This window comes from Agelaius tricolor, unplaced genomic scaffold, assembly GCF_023055355.1.
Source record: "Agelaius tricolor isolate 1412-34295 unplaced genomic scaffold, bAgeTri1.0.p SCAF_38, whole genome shotgun sequence".
Classification (NCBI taxonomy): Eukaryota; Metazoa; Chordata; class Aves; order Passeriformes; family Icteridae; genus Agelaius; species Agelaius tricolor.
The window spans coordinates 3,972,294-3,996,190 of record NW_027269298.1 but is presented as its reverse complement, the minus strand read 5'-3'; the positions used below and the strand labels follow the sequence as shown (position 1 = coordinate 3,996,190).

At 52.2% G+C, this 23,897-nt stretch overlaps 3 protein-coding genes across 8 annotated transcripts in view; 2 read left to right on the top strand and 1 right to left on the bottom strand.

The window, feature by feature from the left end:
• Nucleotides 1–633: 633 nt before the first annotated feature.
• PSMD5 (proteasome 26S subunit, non-ATPase 5) lies at nucleotides 634–7,861 on the top strand. The gene is made up of 10 exons (XM_071453888.1): nucleotides 634–840; nucleotides 1,013–1,157; nucleotides 1,701–1,814; nucleotides 2,603–2,731; nucleotides 3,381–3,490; nucleotides 3,843–3,985; nucleotides 4,420–4,611; nucleotides 4,798–4,907; nucleotides 5,354–5,494; nucleotides 5,988–7,861. Exons 1-10 carry the CDS (start codon nucleotides 668–670, stop codon nucleotides 6,243–6,245), a joined length of 1,515 nt encoding a protein of 504 aa, XP_071309989.1. The 5' UTR covers nucleotides 634–667; the 3' UTR covers nucleotides 6,246–7,861.
• Nucleotides 7,862–8,759: 898 nt separating this feature from the next.
• On the bottom strand, nucleotides 8,760–10,377 carry B3GALT9 (beta-1,3-galactosyltransferase 9). The gene is made up of 2 exons (XM_071453939.1): nucleotides 10,372–10,377; nucleotides 8,760–9,860 (listed from the first exon to the last, which is right to left on the bottom strand). Exons 1-2 carry the CDS (start codon nucleotides 10,375–10,377, stop codon nucleotides 8,760–8,762), a joined length of 1,107 nt encoding a protein of 368 aa, XP_071310040.1.
• Nucleotides 10,378–16,407: 6,030 nt separating this feature from the next.
• KCNT1 (potassium sodium-activated channel subfamily T member 1) overlaps nucleotides 16,408–23,897 on the top strand; it is an 81,799-nt gene continuing 74,309 nt past the window's right edge. For 2 of the 6 annotated variants that reach the window (XM_071454176.1, XM_071454178.1), the window contains exon 1: nucleotides 16,421–17,289. In XM_071454176.1, coding sequence (XP_071310277.1) covers nucleotides 17,168–17,289 — 122 coding nt within the window. In that variant the 5' untranslated portion in view covers nucleotides 16,421–17,167. Of the gene's footprint in view, nucleotides 17,290–23,897 lie in introns of all 6 variants that reach the window. The other 4 variants (XM_071454177.1, XM_071454174.1, XM_071454175.1 and 1 more) reach the window with 3 other exon arrangements.

Here is a 23,897-nt window from a genome sequence, read left to right as displayed (position 1 = left end):
AGCCCGCAGGACCCCCCTGTCTGTCACAGATTTATCTGGGGGATGGAATCCTGCGCAGAGCTGGAGGCACAAAGTTACAGGAGTTATCTGACAGCATCGGTTTGTTTGTAAAAGGTGAGAAAATGAGGGGGTGACACGTTCTCCGCACCGGGAGCCGTCCCGGGCAGACACCGGGATGGGGCCGGCTGTTCCTGCGCTCTCGGGATCAGCGCTTTCCCTTCCCGAACCACATAAACGCCGTTTATCGCAGTTTTGCCAAAAAAACGGCGACGCCGTGCACCGACCCCCGTCCCCGCTCAGGGGATGGAGACCGGCCATGCCGACGGGACCCCGCCCCCTTCTCATTACCGGGACCCCGCCCCCTTCTCATTACCGGGACCCCGCCCCCTTCTCATTACCGGGACCCCGCCCCCTTCTCATTACCGGGACCCCGCCCCCTTCTCATTACCGGGACCCCGCCCCCTCAGCGCACAGCCAATAGGGCGGAGCCAGGGGGGCGTGGCGCGCGGACATTTTGTTTACATTTTGCCAGACGCAAAGGGCGCCCTTAGCAACGGCGCGGCGGTTGCTATGGGCGACCCGAATTCTCGCGATATGCCCGCCCGGCGGTCGCTACGGGCGACGCGACTTCTCGCGAGACTCGCGGGAGAGGGCGGAGGCGGCCAAGATGGCGGAGGCGGCGGCGGAGCTGCTGGAGCGGGCGGCGCGGCGGGACGCGGCGCTGGAGGAGCTGCGGGCCCTGCGGGTCGCCGTGCAGGCCGTGCCGCTCGCCGCCCTCCGCTCCCGCCTCGCCGAGCACCACCTGAGGGCGCTCTTTGGCCTCCTCGCTGTCAATGACCGGTGAGCTCTGGCGCGGTGCCCCGGGCCTGCCCGGCCCCGCTGCTGTTCTCCCGGAGCGGGGTGGGGGGGTCCTGCCGCCTCCCCGGCTCATTCCTGGCCGTCTTTCGGGGCGGGAGGTGGCACAGTGATGCTCCTCTCCTCAAGGGCTCGCTTTTCTCTCCGTCCCGCCCAGGGAACAGGTGTCCGTGTGTGTTTCCATCCTGGAGAGGCTCCTGCAGGCCCTGGACCCCCTTTACGTGATCCAGAGCCTCAGGGAAGAGCTGCAGAAGGGCCTTTTCCACCCCGATGACTCCGTGAAGATCCTCACCATGTCCCAGGTACAGGCTTTCCTCCAGGAGATGGGTTTGTCCCCATCTGCTCTTTCCTGCCTTTGTGATAAAAGCAGGAATTGTGTCCTGCACTTGTGCCATTTGGGATAATTACTGTGCACTATGTATAATGCTTTGTGATATGTCAATAATAATGTCCAAAACTATGTCCTGACAAAAGCAGGTTGTGATTAAAATTTCTGCCACATGTCCTGGTTAAAGCTTTCCAGGCCAGCAGGTGATGGAAGAATTAAAATCAACAACATTTTGATATTCAGGATACTTTACACTATTGTGGAAACACCAATCAGGCTGTGGGAGCTCGACACTTGCTGCATTAAATTCAAAGGAGAGGATTGTGGGATGTTGTGGTTTGGGGTGGATTTCTAGAAGTTCAGCTAAGAGCAGCTGCTCAGTGTTGTCCAATTGAGTTTTGATCCAAAAACCTCAAAAATTGTGACTCTGGTTTCTGTTCATCTGTTCCAGTGCTTGAGTATCCTTGGAGTGGGAAGGAATTTGTTCTCATGTTGTTTTCTGTGTCTCTTTGATCAGGTTGGGAGGATTGTTGAGGACTCAGCTGCTGTCCCAGAGATTCTGCACAGCCCTGAGCTGATACAGCAAATCATAAACTGCATTGGTGGGGAGAAAATAGCAGTGGCCAAAGAGGTAAAGGTGCCTTTATTGTCCCATTCCTCTGCCAGCTGAGGTGGTTGGGTGGCAGTAAAAATGAGCTGTCATCAGTGAAAAGTGAATTAGAATTGTCTAGCTGTGGTTAAGTAGTTGATAAAGAACTAATACCATATAATCTTGGATTTTCTTCTCTGTGTGATTTGTTCCTTTTTAATAATGTGAAAAACGCCAATCACTTGTTTTTAAAATTTTAAAAGTTTAATAGTAATAAAATGGTGATAAAAATAGTAATACAATTAGAGTAATAATAAATTGGACAATTTGAATTAGGACAATATGAGACAACAGAAACAAAGAGTTACAGACGGCAGCACAAGCCTGAAAAAGGCCCCACGTTAACAGAGGATTAACCCTTAAAAGCAATAACCTGTTGCATATTCACACATCTCATAAATTATGCATAAATTCCATTCAAATACAGGATTCTGTCTGGGCAGTGTCAGCTTCTTCCTCTGAATCCTGACGGGAAGAAGTTCATTTCTCCTGATAATGGAGCAATAAATTCTCTTTCTCTGAGAGATTCAGGTGTGCTGTGGCTGCTATCTCACTGCCAGTCCTTTCTTTAGAAAAAAGTACCCTACATAGCATAGTTTCTATTTTAACATTTTGTTATAACCTAAAACTATATTTAACACACTACTTTAGAGAATTATTACAGCATTACTTTCTAACACAACACGTATAATATTCACTTTAATATTTGTGAAAAGCCAATCATAAAACAGGCATTTTTCACAATAACAAGCTCCTGTTTTTGCTTGCAGGCCATCAAATCTCTGTCCAGGATAGCCCAGAGCCAGGAGGGGCTGGAGGCTCTGTTTGGGAGCAGCTTGCTGGGTGACCTGAGGAGGGTCATGGCCACCAGCGATGTCGTTCGCTACAGGGTCTATGAGGTACAGGGCACCTCCTCTGCTGCTCCTGCTCTCAGCCTGGCTTTTACTGCTTTTACATCATTGTTTCTCACTGATTCACCCGCTTTCCTTCATGTCTGTGTTGTACTCAAACTAGAAAGGAGTAGGGAGATGACATCATGAGAGCCCCCATGCTGCAAGAACTTCTCTTTCTCATTTCTTGGTGTAAAAGTGTGAATTGCTGTTCATTTTCTAATTTGTGGTGCCTAAGGCATCGGAAGGGCTACACAGAATCACTAAAGGCACCAGAAAGTATTTGTTTCTCTGAAAATAGAAGTAAAATAGTTAACTGTAGCCTCTTGATTTATTGATGTGAAGTGCTGCTAAGAGCTTTGGAGAGATGCCAGCTGTCAGTCTTGAGACGTTTGGCAAAGGAGGAATAACACAATTTAATCATTCTAGAGCTTAATGGGGATAGCACAGGAGGAGCTGATTGTGAATAGAGATCAAATGCATGTGCTGGAAACTTGGAACTCTTTATGAAGTTGCTTCAGGCAGACATTTGGGTTAATGATAAAAATGTGATTAATTCCATATTTAATATATGTAAGGGTAATTAGCACAGAAGATGTATTTGGCTGTTGCAGTGAATTATAATGTTTTTATAAACTGTCCTTTTGCTTTTATTTAGTTAATTGTGGAGATTTCATCAGTGTCAGCAGAGTCTCTGAATTACTGTGCCAGCAGTGGGTTAGTGTCTGAGTTAATTGGGGAGCTGACTGGAGAGGATGTGCTGGTCAGGTATGTTGGTGAGTTTGCTAAGGACATTTCCACCATTGTTAAATCTCTAACAAATGTATTTGTGTGTGTTTCTGTAAAAAGAAAAACGCTGTACCTGCCTCTCCTTAAACTGTCTTGGGTGTCAAATAGTTCATACCTTAATGGAGTGATAATTACCGTGTGTAGCTGCAGCAGAAACACTTCAAGCCCTTTCCCAGATCTAAAGAGATGAATGAGCTGAACTATTGGGATCATTTGGGTTTCTTTGCTAGGCTTGTGTCTTATGGGTGTGGTTTCTTTTTCTTAATCACTGAGTGCTTCAAGCCCCACTCAAACAAACCAAAATCCCTGGGGTTTTTTTTTGGTGTTGCAGGGCCACGTGCATCGAGATGGTGACAGCGCTGGCCCACAGCCCCCAGGGCCGGCAGTACCTGGCCCAGCAGGGAGTGATCGACAGGATCTCCAACATCATCCTGGGGGCACAGTCTGACCCCTTCTCCAGCTTCTACCTGCCAGGTGCCACCTGAATTCCTCCTTGCCAGGCTTTGCTGCTTGGGTTAAATTGGCAGCACTGCCAAGCCTCTCTGCTGAAAGCTCAGGGGAAATTTTGGAAATTAGATTGTCCCTCAGCACTTTTTAAATATCCAGTATTGTACATATCCAGTCTGAAGGATGTTCCTCAGTAAGATCTGGGCAGGCTGTGCTGTAGCTTTAAAGTTTGTGTTATTGTAGCCTTTTTTAGGAGTACAAACATAATGAATTAAGCAACAGTCAAAATATTTGGCTTGTTGCTTAGTTCTGTCTTTATTTTGAGCTTTTTACCAACACTATTCAGCCTTAATACCACATGTTTAGGAACAAATCAGTCTCACATTAATGTACATTTAATTTTGCCACTGCTGAAGTTGTTGTTTTCCCACTCAATGCTTTTTTTGGTCTTGTTTTCTCAGGATTTGTTAAATTTTTTGGCAATCTGGCTGTTGTGGACAGTCCCCAGCAGATCTGTGAGCGCTACCCTGTCTTTATGGAAAAAGTCTTTGAAATGGCAGAAAGTCAGGATCCAACCATGATTGGAGTGGCTGTGGACACACTGGGAATCCTGGGATCAAATGTGGAAGGCAAACAGGTTTTACAGAAAACCAGTTAGTATCTTCTTTATTTAATAATACTTGATAATATAAGAGTGAATTGGTTTGGGGTGATACAGAAAGGAATTGAAAAAAATATTCACTTACCTAATGAATAAATTTATAATGTAACTGTTGGGTAACTATTCCTGTAGAGATCTGGCTGAATTAATTAAAAGCACTTTGTTTTTGTTTTGAAAGGAAGTAGATTTCAAAATCTCTTAAGCAAAATAGGGCACCAGGCCAAGAATGCCCCCACTGAGTTACGGCTCCGGTGCTTGGATGCCATTTCATCCCTGCTTTACTTGCCTGTAAGTTGGGCTTTTTGTCTTTGGTTTTTCTTTAAATCTCCAAGAATGAAATCCTCACACACCTGAGTAACTGTGAGAGACATTTTGCAGCCTCTAGGTTGGGTGGCAGTGGTGCTTTCAGTGTTCTGAGCCATTGATTTACTGGTTTGGCATTGCCTGATTGGTTTGCTAAAGGTTTGGGTTTGTTTGTAAGGTGCCAGGTGTTCTGAAATGTTAATAAAAGGTGAAGTCAAGATTTCATTGATGAGGGGGTGAGAGTAAGCAGGTTCATATCCTTGTGCTCAGAGGGATAGGGGCAAACTGCTCCAGTCCCTGTGGTCTTTGGATCCAGGGAACTGAGTTAAGAGTGTAGCACTAAAGGGGTGATTAAACCATTTGAACACATCCCAAAAACCTGAAAGCTTTTCATAATCCTAATCAAACTCTCATTTTTGTGATTTATGCAGCCAGACCAGCAGACAGAAGACCTTTTAAGAATGACTGAATCCTGGTTCACATCCTTGTCCAGTCAGCCCCTGGAGCTGTTCAGGAGCATCAGCACTCAGCCATTCCCTGATCTCCACTGTGGGGCTCTACGGGTGTTTACTGTGAGTGCTTTTGGTTTGAAACATCAGGGGGGGACTTGTGGTGCCATTCAGTCTCAGATTTATTTATTTCTTTAAAGTGAAGGAATTCAGCTTCTAGTTGAAGTGGTCAGAAAAAGTCCTTTTTCCTCAGGCCCCACTTGGCTTCCCCATTTAAATGATGCAGCAGACAGATCATGTCTGTAATGCTAATTTTTTAATAAATTGGAGGGGGGGGGGAAAAAAGGCAAGAGCTGTGCTCTAAGGTGCTGCCTCTCTAGCAGAGGCACTGCTGTGATAATTCCCTCAAAACTTTGAAGATAAGCACTGAGCTCTACTTGTTCTCCAGTGTTAAACCCTGCTGCTTGATTTGAGTGGTGGTTTCTTACTTAATTTCTTACTTAATGTTTCTTACTTAATTTCTCCTGTTCCTTGTCCCTGTACTAAAACCCTACTGTGTAACTGCTTTTTCAAAAACGTTCCCCCCACCTCTCACATCTTTTGTCTTCCTGTTCAGGCCATTGCAAATCAACCATGGGCCCAGAAGCTGATGCTGAGCAGCCCAGGGTTTGTGGAGTACGTTATGGACAGATCTGTGGAGCCTGACAAAGCTTCAAAGGATGCAAAATACGAACTGGTGAAGGCCCTGGTGAACTCCAAAACCATTGCAGAGATCTTTGGCAATCAGTACTACCTGAGGCTCAGGGCTTACCTGCTCGAGGGCCCCTATTATGTTAAAGCAGCTTCTACTACAGCTGTGGAAGGAGCAGAATAATGTCCTTGGTGTCTGGGGTGCCCCTCTTGCAGAACACAGTCCTGGCACAGGTGTTGAGGTACAAGGTGTAAAAACTCTCCACACTGGAGGTGTCTCTTTAAAGGAGTGTGAAGATATTTTGACTCTATTTGGAGTGAGTCAGGAGAGTAAATTAAAGGTTGTTTGGTATTTCCCCCTAAAATGTCATGGCAGAAGTTCCCTGTGTGCTTCATGAGGCAGGTAACCCAGGTGAGCACTTAGCAGCTGCTGACTGTGTTTTATTTGGCAGAATTTATCAGTGTTTGTTTAAATTGTTCTTGGGTCTGGATTTTCTATTGTGTTTTATCAGTAGGTTACAGTTCAGTTAAAAAAAAAAAAAAAACACCAAAACACCTCAAGGTTTGTAACCTCAGATGCTGCCATAATTTATATTCTTTTTTAATTCCTTTTTTTACCTGCCAGAGTTGGCACTTGCATGGAACTCTGTGTTCTGTCAGAATCCTGTTGCTGAGTAAGTGACACTGTCCACATGAGGGAGTATGGACTGGATTCTCTTGTTTTCAACTTGCTGGATGTGAGTCTTGCTGGAATAAATAATCCTAAATATTGTTTACATTTTCTGCTGAGGATTTAAAAAGAAAAAAAAAGAAGTTTTTAGCCCTTTTAAAAACAAATCATTGCACTCTGTAGGGATCAAACCCACCAGGGAGCTCTGTGTCCCTGGTTGGCCGTGCTGTGGGGTGGCAGCTCAGTTTAGTGGCTGGAGCACTACAAGGCTTCTTCAGAACCAAATCTTGAATTGTTTACACTATTTTTTAACAGAGATAGAATTTTTTAAAGTGTTGAAGAAATGTGGTATTTTAGTTACCTGAGTTAGATCATTGAAAGGGATAAGAACACGGAGCTCTTGTGTGAAGGGAGTGGATGAAGTGGGAGTATGGAAATGTGGCATCTTAGGAAGTTGGAATCTTCTTTTGCAGACGTCAGAGCTGTGGCAGGGAATCAGGAGTGGCTGGGCACTCCATGGCATGTGGTGTGTCTTTGCCCATAAACAGACCACAGGCTGCTTCCTATCAAAGCTTTGTATTCTTTTCGTTGAGGCAGAGCAGAATAAAACAAGAAATTACTGCTCTGGGGCTTCTTTTAGTCAAGTGTGACTGTGGGGAGTCCTGCCCCCGTGTCCCTGTGCTGCCAGGGGAAGCAGCAGGGTCTGTCCTGCAGGAACTGTGGCATTGCCTGCCAAAAATTGCTGCCAGGAGAGCTCAGAGGAGCTGGGGGAGATCCCTTTGTGTTTGCTAAGCTGTCTAAATGCAGGTGAGGTGCCTTGTTGCCCAAGATGTCCCTGAGTTGTCATCCTGCATCCCAATGCTGCTGCTTTTACCCTAAATGTGCCCAATAAAGATCTGCCAGTGAGAAATGCACTGCAGTGTCTCATGGAGCTTCATGGATCCTGCATCCAGCAAACACATGAAAGCACTAAAAAGGAAATAAAGGAATGTACAAGTCCTTAGCTTGCTCTTGTTCTGGGCAGTTCAGCTCTGTTATTTTAGGTGGCTTTGTGTGCTGGTGCCTCTGTACGAGCCATATGCTGAAATGTCAGTAAAAGAAATCAATATATAAACCTGTTCTGCAATTCATGAGCCTCTTCCATGTGTGTTTTCAGCTGGTGCTTTTGAAGGCTACTCTGTGTGCTGAGTATTTAGCATCTGCTTTGCATGGTACATTTGCCAAAGACAATATTTTAGAATGTGCAGAGATGCCAAACAAGGGGATTTTTTTTATGTATACACATATGCTTTATTTTGTTGAGCTTTGAGCTCAGAGTTGATTGATTAATTGATCACTTTCCCCTTATTACTCAGAGGCAGTTCCCTGGCCATGCTGTACATTGCCATATGGATTACATGCTGCTGCTGTATCTGATATAAATGACAATTTTGAAGTGTGTTGTTTTTGTCACCCCCCCTTAAAGTAACAGGTGGAAATAATTGAGGAAAACCACAAAATGGAATGCTGGAGAACTGAGGTAACATGCTGAACATTTGGTTTAAAAAACCCAAAAATCCCAAACCAAACCTTGTAATTTGATGGATGTTAACAAACAGCATTACTTGAGGAATTTCCATGATGGCTCAGTGTCTGTTCCTGCTGGAGCTGCTCTGTTTCTCTCTGAACCAGCCTGCTCAAAATCAGCTCCTTTTGTGGATGGAAAGCTTCCCCTTTGTTCCAGAATTCTTTGGAAGTAGGTGATGCCTCACTCATATAAAAAAGGAGTTTTGAAGACTCAAAAATCTGAAAAACCTTGGATATAGACAAGTCTGTTGGAATACTCTTTTTTACTTCCATGCATGCACTTGTAGGTACTTAGAGAGGCAGAGGACATCCAGTTCTGCTCTGTCACACTGTAACAGTGAGAATTCATTTGCTGCTGAAGGGAAAAGAGCAAACTTTGGGAGGGCATCCTTTGTACTGAGTGTTAACAGGATAACATAGCTGATGAAAGAAAATCCAGCCTCTTCTTGCAGGAGTTAAACATTAATTGACAAAATGAAGGAGCTCATTTTTTATCCTATCCAAGTTGAACTGTTTGAACTTATCAATGTAGGTCAGAACCTTGCAGGACACCAGGCTGTAGTAGGTTTCCAGTAAGGAACAATCCTCCCCATCGCTCGTTTCCTTCCAGTCCTTAAATAGCTCGTCCTCTCTCATGTCAGAAGAGGTGAAAATGAATTTATAGCAGCAGGGGTTGTAGCTGATGTGCCTGTCCCCAGCGAAGCGGGAGCTGTGCCTGGCACTGATGCCAGCCCTCTTGGCACAGATCCCTACAAAGGCAGCGGGGGGCAGTGCCAGGGGCACCTCCCTGGCAGCCACGAAAACCTTGCGAGCCACGTCCTGGGACATGAGGAAAGCGCTGCCGTGGCAGAAATCCGGGTAGAACTCCTGGGGGTACTGATGGACGGGGACAAAGCCGGGGCTCTGGGGGTCCCTGTCAGGCACTGCACGGTGAACCACCCTGCCCAGGTAGATGTCCTCCTGCTGGGTTAGGCTCAGCAGGTACCCAGCCAGGCTGGCAACACCCACAAACACGTCCTGGGCTGTGTGAAGGATGTACCTGGCACGGGGACAGGAAATCACCGTCCACTCCACGCTCATCAGCATCTTCTGTGTCTGTGTCTGGGGGGAATCGATGAAACTGCCTTCAATCATGTCTCTGTGCCTTTGAGCCTCCTCCTGGATCTCCAGCTGGGTGCTTGCTGAGGCTGCCTTCCCCACAGCAAACACAGTGAGCACACTGTAACCCCTGGAGGCCGAGCTGTTGCCCCAGGTCTGCCTGATGGCGTCGCGCCTTGTCCTGTTCTCCGGGCTGCTGCAGACAACAATGAGCAGAAATATCTCCTGGTTGGAGCAGGTCACTGCACTGCTGCTGCTGTAAGAGAGGTTGGCCTTCAGAGGCTCCAGATCCAGCTGCCTGGCCCTGTCCCTGATCTCCAGAGCCTTTGCATCGGTGTAAGAGAGAGGCAGGGAGTGCAGGAAGTATTGCTCCAGTAAATCTGCCCCAAAGAGCAGCACGTGGAAGAGCAGCACATTGCAGAGGATGAAGCACCACTGGTGTGTGCGGAGCCTGCAGAGCGTCAGCTGGGGAACAGCAACGTGGACACTGAATTCTGCTGCCTCTCAACCCAGGGGATTTCCCTCAGTTTACAATATAGCCATGCAAAGCAATCACAGCCCCTAGACCGTGGTCTTTGTATTATGAGTGAGGCTTTTTTTCTCCTAGAAACTTAAGAAATCTACTGGAGGCACAGTGAGATCCCAAACTGAGAAGGATGTTACCGTGTTGGAAGCTCCTCTCTGTGCATCCATGTGTGGAAATACTGAAATATAACTTGCTATGAATAATTTTTGACTATTTTTAACCTGTTACTGAAGGCTTGAGGTGCCCCTTAATATGTCCTTGAAGGAGAACTTTTGCTATTTGGCCTGACACTGCCCTATGAGAGCTGTCAGGGTTAGAATGCAGAGGGAAAGGCCGGGTTGGATGGGGCTTGGAACAACGTGGGAAAGTAGAAGGGAGTGGAATGCAATGATCTTTAAGGTCCCTTCCACCCCCAATCCTGTGAAAGCTGTGAGGGGCTGCAGCACTTACCTGCATGGTGCTGGGAGCTGTCCCTGCAGCAGGGGCTCTCAGGGCAGTGTCTCCTGGCTCTGGCTGTATCTGGGTCTGCAGGATCCAGTTACTGCCCAGTACCTGCAGCCTGTGGCTTCCACCTCACCTGCCTGGGCACGGGAAAGATGATCCCCAAGGCTGATCATGTTGCAGGCACATAAAACACAAAGCTAACAAAACCCTGGCCTTGCCCTTCTTTAATTTCTGGCACTCTGAGGAATAAGTGAAGCAAATGCTGGGGCTCACTTGCTCAGAGGAACCCCTGGTACTGCTGAGTCTGTCCTTGACCTGCTGGCCCTGGGGCTTGTGTTTGTCACAGCTGTGCCATTGTGCTGTTGGTCCCCCAGTCTGGGGCAGTGCTGGGCTCTCTGCATCTCCTGAGCTGGAGCTTTGGGATGGGAACTTGTGGGTTTGCCTCGTGTGGGGTGGTGGAGGCCACCCCGGGGCCGTGGGTGCTGCTGGGCCCTGGGGCTCTCCTGGGCAGGCTCTGCCTTGGGCTGCTCCGTGTGTTGCTGTTGGCTCAGCCCTGGCTGTGCTGGAGCCACGGGGGCTGGGGAGCCACAGGGGCCTGGAAGTGCTGCAGGGGGAAGTGCCAAAGACACCACAAACAGGATGGAGCTGTCAGCAGGGGACAGTTGGCTTTGGCAGTGGGGCTGGGGAGCACTGAGGGGAGAGGGGCTTTGGGATCCCAGCAGGGCAGGGCAGGGTTGGGTGCTGGCAATGCTGCTGTTTGAGGGGAGGGTTGGGGTGCTCAGCCTTGTGGGAACTCCAGCCTCCTTGGGAGAGCAGGGAGATCATGGTTTCTTTTAATTCTGAGATTTCTCAGAGGTCAGGGTGCATTTCTGTTCTGCATCCTTGGGTGAAAGGAGAGCACAGCACTGCTCTGGTTTGTCTTGGCTGGACCATTGCAAGGCTCCCTGCAGCATCCTCAGGGCAGCCTGGATTAGCCCAATGTCCCAGGGATATGGAGAAGAGCTTTGATTTCTGCCTTGAGGGGTCCAGGGTTAATCCCCAGCTCTGGCTGAGCTGCTCAGCTCTCCCAGCTGTGTTGATAGAGGGAACAGAGGAATTACAGAAGAAGCCAGGTTCCCAAAATCTGCTCACAGTTTAGAAGTGTATCTTACCCCACTGAAAAACCCCAAAACACTCACACTGTGCAAGTCCCAGCGTGGATTTCTGCTTCAGGCTCTCCAAAAAGAGGGAAAACTTCCCCAGGGCTCATGTGTCAGCTGGGCCACAGCTTCATCCAGCCCAGCCTCACACTCTGCAGTCCTCACAGAAGTTGTGCTTTGAAGCTGGGTGAGCTGTCAGCACGGGAAGTGTCAGTTAAATGTGTGCCCTGAAATAAAAGGCTAATAAGGGAATTTTTTTTAATGTACAATAATTCAGCTCTGCAACTCCAGATACCCATTCTGGGGGGAAAAAAAATCCTTCTTTGAAGATATTCTGTCTCCAGCTGAATAATTTAATTAGCAAATAAATACCAGCGTTTGAAACCTCTTACATTAAAAATGGAATATCTTTAGAATAATAAAATAATAGTAATAATAAGCCCCACGTGTGTATCATCCCTGCTGCAATTAGGCCCAGCGTGGTGCTGGCAGCCCTGCTGAAGCCATTCCTTTAGCACTGCTCTGTGGTGGCAGCAGCACCTTTGATACCCAATATATAAAATTAACACTCCCCAACCCCAGCCAGGGCACAGGCAGCTCCTGGATGTGGGTTTTTATTTTTCCACAGAGCCTGGTGGAGTCCCACTGGGAGAAAGCTGAGGAGCAGCAAGGCAAGGACTGCTGAGGGGGAAAATGAGGGAGTCCCTGAGCTCCAGGAGGTTTGCCTGGGGGTGATCCCTCCATCACCTCTAGCCCCAGGTTTCAGGCAAACACAACACCAGCAGCTCATGTGTGACCTTATCTCACTTTTCAGGAGGGTGAAGTGAAGCTCGTTTGGGGAATCTTCACTCCCAGGGAGATCCAGGAGTTTCCTGGAGAGGAATGAATGCAGGACCCTGGAATGGCTGCAGTCAGGTCAGTGGGGATGGGAACCCTGTTCCTAAGCTGCACTGAGACCCTGCATAGTCCTGGGAGTGTAAATTAGGCAGTCAACCAGGAGAGCAGATTTTCCTGAGCCACAGGGCTGGAATTTGCTGTCTGTGAGATGTTTTCACATTTTCATTAAATTTTATGTCCATGAAAAACCTCATTACAGGAGCAGGGACGTAACACTGAGCAGCTTGAGCTGCCCTAAAGCTGTGAGTGCTCAGACTGAAGGATGTTTGTGTTTGATTTTTTGGAGAGCACTTATTTTGTGATACCCAAAGGTCAAAGCAGAGCTGCCAGGAGGGTGGTGGGAGAAGCTGTTGAGCAGGAGGAGCTCAGGGCAGGCAGTGGGTGCTGCAGGGGAGCAGCCCAACCTGCAGCTCCTTAAAACATCTCCTAAAGCCTCCTGGCTTCCCTCCCAGTGCTGGGAACATTTGGAAGGGGGAGCAGAGCCTGGCTTCCCTCAGCTCTGCTCCACTTCACTTTGTGAAAATGCGAAGGCTTTGGATGACGCAGCGTTCTCAGGAGATGGAGCAGGAGAGGGGGGATGGATGGGACTGATGGATGGGGAAAATCCAGAGAAAATCAGGTTTCCCAATATGAATTTGTTCAAATGTGAAAGCTTGAGCTCAGCCTGCCCTAGATGCTCTTCTGGGCATCCTCTCTGTGCCCACCATGGTGCCCATGATGCTCTCAGGCTCTTCCCAAAGCCAGCTTGATCCCCACAGGCAGGTTTGCAAATTTTCACTTGCTGCCTCCTGCTCCAGGGCCAGCTCAGAACCCCTCTAGGAACCCCCCTGGCACAACATCCCTTTCCACAAGGCGTTCCCTGTGCTCTCAAGGATTCACTTGTCTGATTCTAGGGCTCAGAGATGCCCCTTGTCAGCCCAGCAGTCCCCAGCCAGGATGCTCTGGGAGCACCAAGCACTCCCAGGTTTCCAGAGTGTTTTGGATGCTGCACAAAGGATCCCCTTTATTCCAACCTGCCTTTTGCAGCTTCACCAGCACACACAGTCCTGAGAGCACGAGGGGCTGCAGAGGGACCTGTCTGGTTTTTAATAACAGCATCAGTTGCAATAAATAGAGATGGCTGTTTAGGTCTTAGTCACCTAATAGCAATGTTTGTGCTTGAAGACATGATTCAGCTCTTGCAGGCAGTTCTTCACCTCACATTCTCCATGGGGTTTGGGAAATGATGGAAGAAGAGGCTTTGTAAGAGTTCTACAGTGTGTGTTTCACTTGTCACTTGATATTTAATGTCCCTTTGGGCATTAAATAAAAGTAGGAAGCTGAAAACCGAGCCAGCAAACCTGAGCACTGACACAGCAGACAAACATCTCTGTGGCTCCCAATGTGCAGATGAAGGTGTCTTTGCTTCTGATTTAATGGCTCAGTTGATGAGACTAAATCTATGTCTTTATAGCCAAGCTTCCTGCATTCTTCTTTTTGTTTTGCATACATCAGTCTAGGAGTTACAGAGCTCTCTCCTTTTTTATGGTAAGTTTGATTATTCCTTCTTGAGATTACTGACAGCTTTGACAATTCCCTACCTCTGCATTCCTGGGTAACATTCCCGGGCAACGACAGCCTCAGCCCCCTGTGTGTTCTGCAAGTGCTGCACTCAGCCTCGGGAACGCTGAGGAGTTTAACAAGAGCTGAGTGGAAAGAGCAGAACTTGTGTGAAACGCTGAGTTGTGAGGCCACAGGGCCGAGCAGGTTCCCCAAGTGCTCTCCCTGCCAAGATGTCAACTTGACACTAAAGCTGCTTACTTTGCAGTGGGCCTGAAGTTTCCTTGTTGTTATTAATTCTCAGACTGTGCCATGTGAGTTGCTTTTTTGATGTTTTTTTGGTGCTTTTTGCCTTGTCCTTTCATTCCCTGCAGGCTGTATCTGTGCCTGGCAAATGGAGATTCTCATGAAATTCATTTGACACGCACAACATCCGCAGCGTCGGAGTCTCGGCGCGGGCTCTGCTCTGATTAAATTCACTCCACGCTCTGACAACATTTCCAGCTGGGAGCAGATCTGGTGTTGCTGTTCCTGACGCCTGTGGCTGCTCTGCCCTGCACTGGGCATTTCTCCTGGGGGAAATGGGAGAAGTTTCAGCTGGAGCATTTCTCCTGGGCACCTCCTCGCCCTGGGGTGATGCACCCAAAAAGGCCAAGCTTGCCCAAGGTCGTGGGGGGAAACAGGAGCTGGATGCAGCTCCTGGGGCTCAAGTGATGCCCCAGCCCACCCTCTCCAGGTGCTGGATGGATCCAGCTGTGCTCCCGGTGGTGCCCCAGGGCTGGGAAGGGGCTGCAGCCCCCCAGGCACGGCCGAGGCTCCCGCTGGTGGGGCTGTGCCCATCGCCCTCCTGGCAGGGTTATCAGGGGGTGCAGCCGGACAGGGACCCCCCTGACACGAACCCCTGGAGCCCTGTGCATCGCTGGACACGATGATGTGCTCTGTGCATGACGACTTTCTCTCGCTCCTGCCTCTGACTCATCCCACTGGTGCCTCCCACAGGTTTATTTATTGTTCTCCAAGACGCAGGAACAGCAGAGTTGAGTCTCCCTGCCCTGTGCCAGGCCCCTCCTCGGGCAGCTGGGCTGGGATCTGTCAGAGCAGCCTTCAGCAGGGCCTTCCCCTGCTCCCAGCCCTGGAGGTTCTCAGACAGGGGCTTTGCCTTCCCTGGGAGCCCCCCTGTGCTGCCCCCCGAGCCTGGAGAGCAGAGAGCAGAGAGCTCTGTGTTCACACACAGCTCCCAGCTGTGGAAACAGCACTCGGGGTGTGCTGCTCATCCCCTGCCCGGGCAGAGAGCAGCTCCTGCTGAGAGAGTGCTCTCCTGCTCAGGGGCTGGCAGAACCAGCCCCACTCTGCCATTCAAACTCCAGCATTTGGATGGGGATGTCCTCTTCTTCTGGCTCTTTCTCTTTCATTTTTCATTTCTCTCAGCATCTGACTGTTTTAAATAATTCCTCCCCCACGCCTGTGTTATCACCCAGCATGTCAATACGCTGCTGTGCCACCCACCCCTCTCCTCGCCGAGCTGCACGTTGACACTTTGCACCAGATAATGTGAGGCAATTAGTGAATGGAGAATAACCTTCCCACTTCAAAGCAGGATGGGCTGGGAAGCATCACACGGGTGGATTGCACGGGGAGCATTAATTGCTTTTCTCTCCAGTGACTCCTGGTGTAGGAGAGTCCATATGGAGAGAGAGGAGGAGGAAGGGATGCTGCGGGAGAAACAAAGTCTGCGGTGCTGGGGAGAAGCGCAAAGCCCAGCGCATCCGAGCGGGGGCACTTCCCTCTGATCCGGGGGCTGTGGCACGGCGGGGGCTGCGGATCCGCCCCGTCCCGTGGATCCCACGGGCCCGTGCGAGGGTGGGGGACCCGGGCTCAGCGGGTCGGAGGGAAACCAAAGCTCTGTGAGCAGCGGGACCCCAGCATGGCTGGTGTCACCTTGCCCGGGTGGCACTGAAGCGCTCGGGTGACTGAGGTGGCGCTCTGCACAAAGCACGAGGGGCTGTGCGGCCGCTGTGGGAGCAGTTCCTTTATTGGGGTATCTGCTCACCAGCGCAGCGCCGGGATCCCAAAAATGGCACCACAGCGAGTTCCCCAGTGCCCACACAACGGCCTGGGCTCGGAGAGAGGAACGAAGAAAAAGGCAAAAAGGAGAGGAGTGGAGCCGAGCGGGGGCAGAACGCGCTGCCTGTGCCGGGGGCGCTCAGTGGAAACCTGCTCGGAGCCGCTCACATCTGCGAGGGGACGCGGCTTTGGGGCACTTCACATTTGGCCACATCATTGCTGGTGGCACCTCCTGGCACATGGGGCTGAACTTGGCCGGGAGGCACCTTGGAGCCCATCCCGTTAACCCTTTCCTGGAGGCGGCCGGCTCGTTTCCAGGCTGCCCGCGCTGTGCCTGGCTCGGGGCCATTCCCCAGCGGGGCCGTGTTTTTGCAGCAGGGCCCCCCGGGAGGATCAACGCTGCCGGCCCGGCCGCGCAGCACGGCACAGGAATGGCCGGGGCTTGGCCGCGCTGTTGGCTTTCGGCACAACCCCGAGCGAGGCGCAGCAGCGCTCAACACAAATATTTGTGTGGGTAGTGGAAAAAAAAAAATCCGACCAAATAAAAAAAAAAAAAGAGGAAATAAAAAAGAAAAGAAAGGAAAGAAAAAGAGGAGAAGAGAGGAGAAAGGAAAGGAAGAAAGGAAAGGAAAAAGGGGAAGGGAGGAGAAAGGAAAGGGAAAATGACGGGGAAACGATAGGGGAAAAGGAGAGAAAAAGGAAAATAAAGCAAGCAAGCCGCCCGAAGGTCGTGCTGACAGAGGCCAGAGGCGAAGGGACGCGGCCCGGGTTGCTGTCCCAGCCCGGGGGTGGCGGGGGCCGGGGCGCGGCCGGCGGAGGCAGCTCCGGGGGAGGAGGCGAGCGCGGCCGCCGGTGCGCGTTGGGCGGAGCCCGGCCCCGCCCGGTGCGGCCCCGCCCCGCCGGCCCCGCCCTTCCCCGCCCATCCCCGCTCATCCCGCACCTGTTGCCGCCCGCTCCCCGCCGCGCTCCCCGCGGAGCCGCCCGGCCCCGGCATGCGGAGCTCCCGAGCGGCCCGCGGGCTGCCGCGGCGGCGGCTGCGGGGCGCGCCGTGATGGGCGGCGGGCAGCGGCCCCGGCAGCGGCACCGGGACGGCGGCGCTGGCTCTGCCCGCGGCCGGCAGCCCCCGGCCCGCGCCCCCGGCTCTGCCCCGCCTCGGCGCTCCGATGCCGTTCTCGGGCGAGGAGCGGAGCCTGCAGGGGATCTACAAACCGGCCGAGGGGCGGCCCGTGCGCTCCGAGTGCTACACCAACCGCTCCTTCGTCTACGACGATGGCAGCGCCCACAGGTACCGGGGCTGGGGAGGGTCCCCGGGGCTGCCGCCGTGGGGAGCAGCGGGGCCGCTGCAGCGCGGAGCTCCTGGGGCAGCCGGGGCAGCCCCTTCCCTTCCCGGGGCAGCCCCTTCCCTTCCCGGGGCAGCCCCTTCCCCTCCCGGGGCAGCCGGAGCAGCCCCTTCCCCTCCCGGGGCAGCCCCTTCCCCTCCCGGGGCAGCCCCTTCAGTTCCCGGGGCGGGCGGGGCGGCCGGTGGGACCCCCGTGCCCCGTCCCCGCCGCTCTCCCCGTGCCCCGAGCCTGCAGCAAAGTTTCTGCGGCACTCGCAGCCCCGGCCGGGTCCCTGTGGATGCCCCTGGGGGCAGCGCCTCCGGAATGAGCAGTCGGGAGCTGCCTGGGGATGGGGAAGGGGCGCTTGGAGACCCCCGAGCAGTCCCATCCCTGTGGGAAGAGGGTCCGGGCTGATCCCTCCGGGGGGTGAGGGTGAGGCGGGGCTCGGCTGGGCCCTGGAGCCACCCCAAGGCCAAGGGGCACCCAGGGAAAGGCTGCATTCCTGTGGGTGCTGCCCAGCCCCTGCTCCATTTCTGGGCTGGTTTTGTGCCAAAGTTGCCGTGTCCAGTGTGAGGGAGGGGCTGCTGTGGGGAGGGGAAGAGCTGCTTGGGATCAGGGGGGCTCAGTGCCGCCGTCCTCTTGTGCCTGGCAGCAGCACCTGTTCCTCACAAGTGGTCCTTGCCAAAGTATCCCCGTTTTTCCTGAAAAAATGCTGTGTACTATCATTGTTCTGGTTAAATTTACTCGTGTGGCTCTTCTGACTGTCACACTCATCCCGTGCCAGCTGAAGTGTGCAGATGAGTCGTGTGTATCCATTTGTGTTTGCCAGATTAGGACCTTAGCTGGGTTTGTGCCCTGGGCTGCCCAGCTGGGATTTTTTATGCCTTCATCTGCTCGCCATGATTTAGGGAAATGATCTTTTATTACTAAAAACCTAAATGAAAAAAGAAGGAACACCCTGTTCTTTAACTCTCAGTACATTGCCACTGAGGTGGGAAATTAATAAAATAATTGAATGTTGTTTTTTTAGGGTTAAGACCCTCATTACTTTCTCTCTGTCAGTGACACACTGTCCAAGGCTCCGTGGTGCCTCAGGACCCCCATTCTGGGTGACACCGTTGGGTTATTTTGGGCACAGCAGGGTGGCTGCAGAGCACAGCGCTTTCCCCAGCCCTCAAACTGCCTCATTTTGCAGCTGTGCTTGATGTGTCTGCAGAAATGCCACCCTTGAGGGGGTTCTTGTGTCTGTGAAGATCAGGGATGGGGTTGGAGACAGCAGCTCCTGGAGATTTCCAACCTCAGCATTAGGGGAAGATGAGGAGTTGCTCCTCATTACTGACACCACAGCCCTGCTAGGGATGATTTATCCTCACCTAATGCACTACAAAATCCTTGCCCAGAGATCCTCCTGCCTGTCTCTTTCAATCTGGACAGAGGAACTTTGTTTCCTAATTATTGCTCTGCAGCTCGATGTGTTCCTAACCCCCTCAGGCTCCGGAGAGGTTGAAATGCCATTGCTTGTCTTGCCTGCCCTTGTGCTCAGCCCTTTGCTGCCCTTCTGGAGATATTAAACAATCTGCCTGGAGCCCTCAGGACCCTGCAGCTTCCCCAGCTCCAGCTCGGAGCAGACTGGTGTCTGATGCACTTTTCCAGAGCTGATCAGCTGGAGAAGCAGCAGAGGATTGTTAGAGATGGGCTGAAGAGAAAGGGCAGAGCAGGCAATGAGCACCATTAGACCAGCCCAGGGGGCCCTGCCTGCTCTGCTCTTTGCTTTCCTCCTCTGCAGCTTGGGCTGGGGGCACAAATCCTGTCCCAAATGGTCACCCACGTTTAACCACCTGCTGCCTCCCAGCCCCTGCCTGCTGCAAGGGCTTCTCCCTCACCTCCCATGGGTTCCCCTCCTCTCCAGGTGGGGTTTGTGCACAGCCCCAGGGCGGAGCAGGGCTCTGCAGCCCAACACCATCTCCTTGTGTGCTTGCAGGTGTGAGGGCAGACAGGCAGAGCTGTCACAGAGATGTGTGTGAGGGATGTGAGAGCCAGGGTAGAGCAGCAAAGATGCAGAACACATCCACTGAACCTTCTGCTGAGTGCTCAGGGGACCTCAGCTGGGCTGACCCTGCTGAAATAAGTGGGAAACTCAATTATCCCTTCACTTAGCAAATCTAGAGCTGGCTTAAAAGCTGTTAAAGAGAAATTCAGTCTGCTCGGTTTCCTGAGAGTGGAGAAGTGCATGGAAATGTCTGTGAGCTTCCTCCTGGCCCTCTCCATAAAGGGACAATGATCCCGAAAGTCCCTCCCAGGTGGAAAGCAAAGGGTTAATTGTAAAAGCACTTGAGAGTTTGCTTGGAGAGGAAATACACATTTCTGGCGCCCAGAGGGTACAAAGAGCCTAAATTTCCCTGTCCTACGTCGTGGGAAATGTGGGTGAATGTTTGCACAAGGATCCGGCCTGTCACTTCGGGGAACTCAGGATTTCCCCCGCCTGCCCATGTACGGGCACGGTGATGGATGGGCAGCCAGATGGAAGAACTCACACAAAAATATCCTGCCCGAGGCCGGGGGCCGGCGGGAGAGGCAGGGATGGGCGGGAGCAGGTTCAGATTTCCGTCCTCCTGCTCCCATGGCTCGGCTGAGCGGGAGCGGCTGGAGGGAGCGCCCGGGGCTGCCTGGAGCTGCTGCTGGGGGGCCCATGGCTCTGCCCTAGACGTACGTGCCTTTTCTCCTGCCTGCTCTTCGGGGGGATCTGTGGTGGCTGCTGCTGTTTGCAGGCCGTGGGAGCGGGGGTTTGGGCGCTGTGCCGGGGGTTTGGGAGCGGGGCGTGCAGGGGAGGGGAGTCCTGGCTGCCCCGGTGCAGAGAGGCTGAGCTTAGGGCTGGACAGAGCAAACTGCCAGCCTCGGGGTGTTCCTGGGGGATGGCAGCTCCAGGGGGCTCTGCCCGGTCACACCTGGCTGGGACAGGGCTTTTGGCCCTAAAATTCACAGCAGGATTTGGAGAAGTGGCAGCCAGGTTAAGAATGCCCCTAAGGCACCTTCTGCCACTCTGGTTAAAGCCTCTGCCTGAGTCCAAGGGCAGGAGAAAAGAAAAAAAAGCACTGATTAAATGGGATTCTTGCTAAGTGTGAGCACTCATCCAGGTCCAGAATGGCTCTCCTGCTCATCTTTTGATGAATCCAAGGAACTGTCTCAGTTTAGCACAAGGATGGTCCCTGCAGCTGACAGCCTGTTGTTGTCTCTTAAGTTTTCAATTTTCTGCAAAATGGATGAGAAGATGCTTCTTTGGCAGAGCTTGCACTGACCCAGGCTCTGTAGCTAATTAGTAATCAATTCCTCCAGGCGTGATTACTAGCTTGGACATTTGTCAGCTTCCAGAAAGTCAGCCATGTGGATTGCAGCAGCAACTGTTGCTTTGGCTGCCCATGGGCATCTGGGCCTTGCTGTTCCAGGAGAAATTGCAATGGGGAGCTCTAAAACACAGGGCCAAACATCCTGTGTGTTCAGGGTGTTTATGTGGCAGAGATGAGATGGAATTCTGCTCTTGTTCCCTTCAGATGGGTAGGAAAGGGAAGTGGGAGGCTCTGGACTGCTGCAGGGGAGCAGCCACCAGCACACCTGGCTCAGTGGGAAGAGGTTTTGGGAGCCTTCCCCACCATTCTGTCCATAAAAGGAGCCCCAGTGTGCTGAATGTCCTCCTCAGGAGCTGCCCTTGGGCTCTGGCATGGCCATGTCACCCTTCACTGGAGAACAGCAAAGTAGGTCACTGCCTGTGCTCAGGGCTCTTTCTGCTCTGCAAAAATATTTACAGCATCGCTCTGGATCCTGCCCGTCCTGCAGCAGCGACCTCTCCCTGACCCCACGCCTCGTTCCCGAGTGCTGCACGCAATTTGTTTTGGAGCCTTGAGCGTTTCTCTTGCATCCCTGCCAGGCTGGGCTGGAGTGGGGAACATCTCATTCATCCTTCTCATGAATCAGCCAGGCCAGGAGCCAGGAGAGCTCCGAGCTCAGGTGCCCCTGCCCTGCTGTCCCCTGGCAGCGCCTGGTGACACAAACTGCAGCAGGGGAGCTCTGGAGGGAGCTGGGGGAGGAATTGTTCCCTGTGAGGGTGGGGAGGGTGCCCAGAGCAGCCCCTGGGTCCCTGGCAGTGCCCAAGGCCAGGCTGGATGGGGCTGGAGCAGCCTGGCACAGTGGGAGGTGTCCCTGCCCTTGGGAATGAGGGGATTTAGGGTCTTTCCAGCCCAAACCATTGTGGCAGGGACAGAGGGCAGGAGGGCTGGAGGCTGTGCCAGTGGCTGTGCCAGCCTGGTGGATTCCCTGAGCATTCGCCTGCTCCCTCCTGAAGCCATTGGCACTTTCTGCTCCCACAAGGGATGGGAGCCCTGTGCTGTGACAGGACATGCTGCTGCTCCTCTGAGCTGCTGCCTTCCCTGAGCTCTGGCAGCTCCTGTGATGCTCCTGCTCCCTGGTTGTCCTCTCTGGCTTTATCTGCTTTTCATCACGTCCCTCTCCAGGCTGGAGACTCCTCCTGGTCTATTTGGCCTTGCCTTGCACAAATCACTTTATAATCCACAGTCACCTCTGGTGCCCTTCTCTGTGCTGTTTCAGCTCTGAGGAGGGGAGCCAGAAGGGTGTGTGACTCCATGGTGAGCTTGTCTGGAATAAAAATCCTTCCCTAAAATTTGGGGTTTTGATCACCTCTGAGAGGGGTTGGCTTTGTGGCATCTTCTGCTGTGGCTCTTTGCTGAGTGTTGATTTCCAGAGCTCTCTGTGTGCAGGAAGATGATTGCTCCCCTCTCCCTTTGGATCAGTTGGAATTTATTGATGCTAATTTTTGTCTGACATTTTATCACGAGGTCGGTCAGTGCCACAGCATCTTCCTGTTTGCAGTCTGGTTTTGGTTTGACTATAGTGCATAATTTGCAGTCACCCCCATCCCCTCTGAAGCCCTGCAGTCCTGAAGAGCCTGGTGGGACCCCACTGATGTTTGCTTCAGTGCTCCCCTTCTGTTTGTCTCCTGCCTTCCCATCTCCCTTCATCCCATCACGTCCTGGCCCGGCAGGTGTGGTGACAAACCTGCCTCTGGGGGCTTATTTCTGCAAGACTTTGTGGTTTTCAACAGTGTGAAGAGACTCTTCCTCCTCCCACATCCCTCTATTATTTTCTGCTTCCATAGCAGGGACTGTTCTGCAGGAGTTTGGAGCATAAAGAAGTTTTTTTCCTCCATGCTCCAACCCTTGCTGCTTGTAGCAGCTTGGGGCTGGGCAGAGGGAGGATTTTCCCAACAGTTTATTAGCAAGAATTAGCACTTTCCCCATCTTGCAGACTTTTTATTTTCACATGAGCCTGAAAGCTGCTGACAAATGTGGCTGAGGATGTCGTGGCTTGGGGTGAGGGGAGTGAGATACTGCCAGGATTGTGTCCCTTGGGATGGCACAGGCAAGAGGGGAGGCTTGGCCATTGGCTCTCAGGAACAGCTCTGGAGGTCATGGCAAGGGAATTTATTTAAATAATCTGTTAAGGTTTAAGATCTGTGGTGGTTGGTTGGTGTGGATCATCATGAGCCTGGTGTTGTCCCTGCAGCACCCTGTTATGAAAGGCTGGGTGGTTTTCCTGAGGAATCTGGTGTGCACAGCCTCCAAAATTCCCAGTGGGACTGGCAGGGCCTCCCTGAGGGAATATTTCTCCAGCAGTGAGTCCTGGTTCCTTCATCTCTTGAGCACTGGGGTTGATTGAGCTTTTAGAAGAATTTGTGTGTGCTCCCAGGCCACCCTACAAACCCAGGAGCAGAAAGGGGTGATGTCCTTGCTGGGAAGGGCTGGACACTGGAAATCTGCTCCTCAGCAAAGAGCTCCCACAGCAGAGAGGGCCTGATGCAGTCCACAAATAGCCTGGAGAGAGCTGAGTCAGGAATTTCCCGGCAGGGCCGGTGACCTTGGCTCTGCAGGCTGGGTCTGCTCTGGGTCTGCCCCTTCTCCAATGCTGCTCCTGGAGGAGATGCTGGGAATGAGCCCTGGGAGCCCAGGGACATGGGATGGGAGCAGAGCTGTGTCCTCAGGCAGGCACGCTTGGGATGTTGTGCTGCAAGCGCTCCCCTGAGCTAATTTGCATTTGATTTGCATATTCACACAGTAGAATAGGCTGGTTGCAAGTCACAGAATCACAGAAGGGTTTGGGCTGAAGGAACCTTAGAGGTCCTGCAGTTCCAGCCCCCTGCCATGGCAGGGAACCCTCCACAGCCCAGGCTGGCTCCAGCAGACCTTGCACTACTCCAGGCTGGTTTTTCTTGTTAAAGAGATGAGGAGGCCCCAGCCCAGGCCTGAGGAGTGGGAGCTGCTCCCCTCACCTACCAGGAGCCCAGGATGGGCAGGATGAGCTTTCCCTCCCTCCTTTTCTCAGAGTTATTTGGGCTTTGCAGTCCCCAGGGACACCAGCATGGCCTGTTTGCCTTTGTGCCTGCTGGGAACCAGCTCTGCCCTTCCAGGCAGGATGCTCTGGACAGAGGGGATGCCTGTGGCTCGCTCCCACTGGATCTCTGCCCCCCTGGCAGGACCAGCACTGGAAAATTGCACTGGGGCTGGGG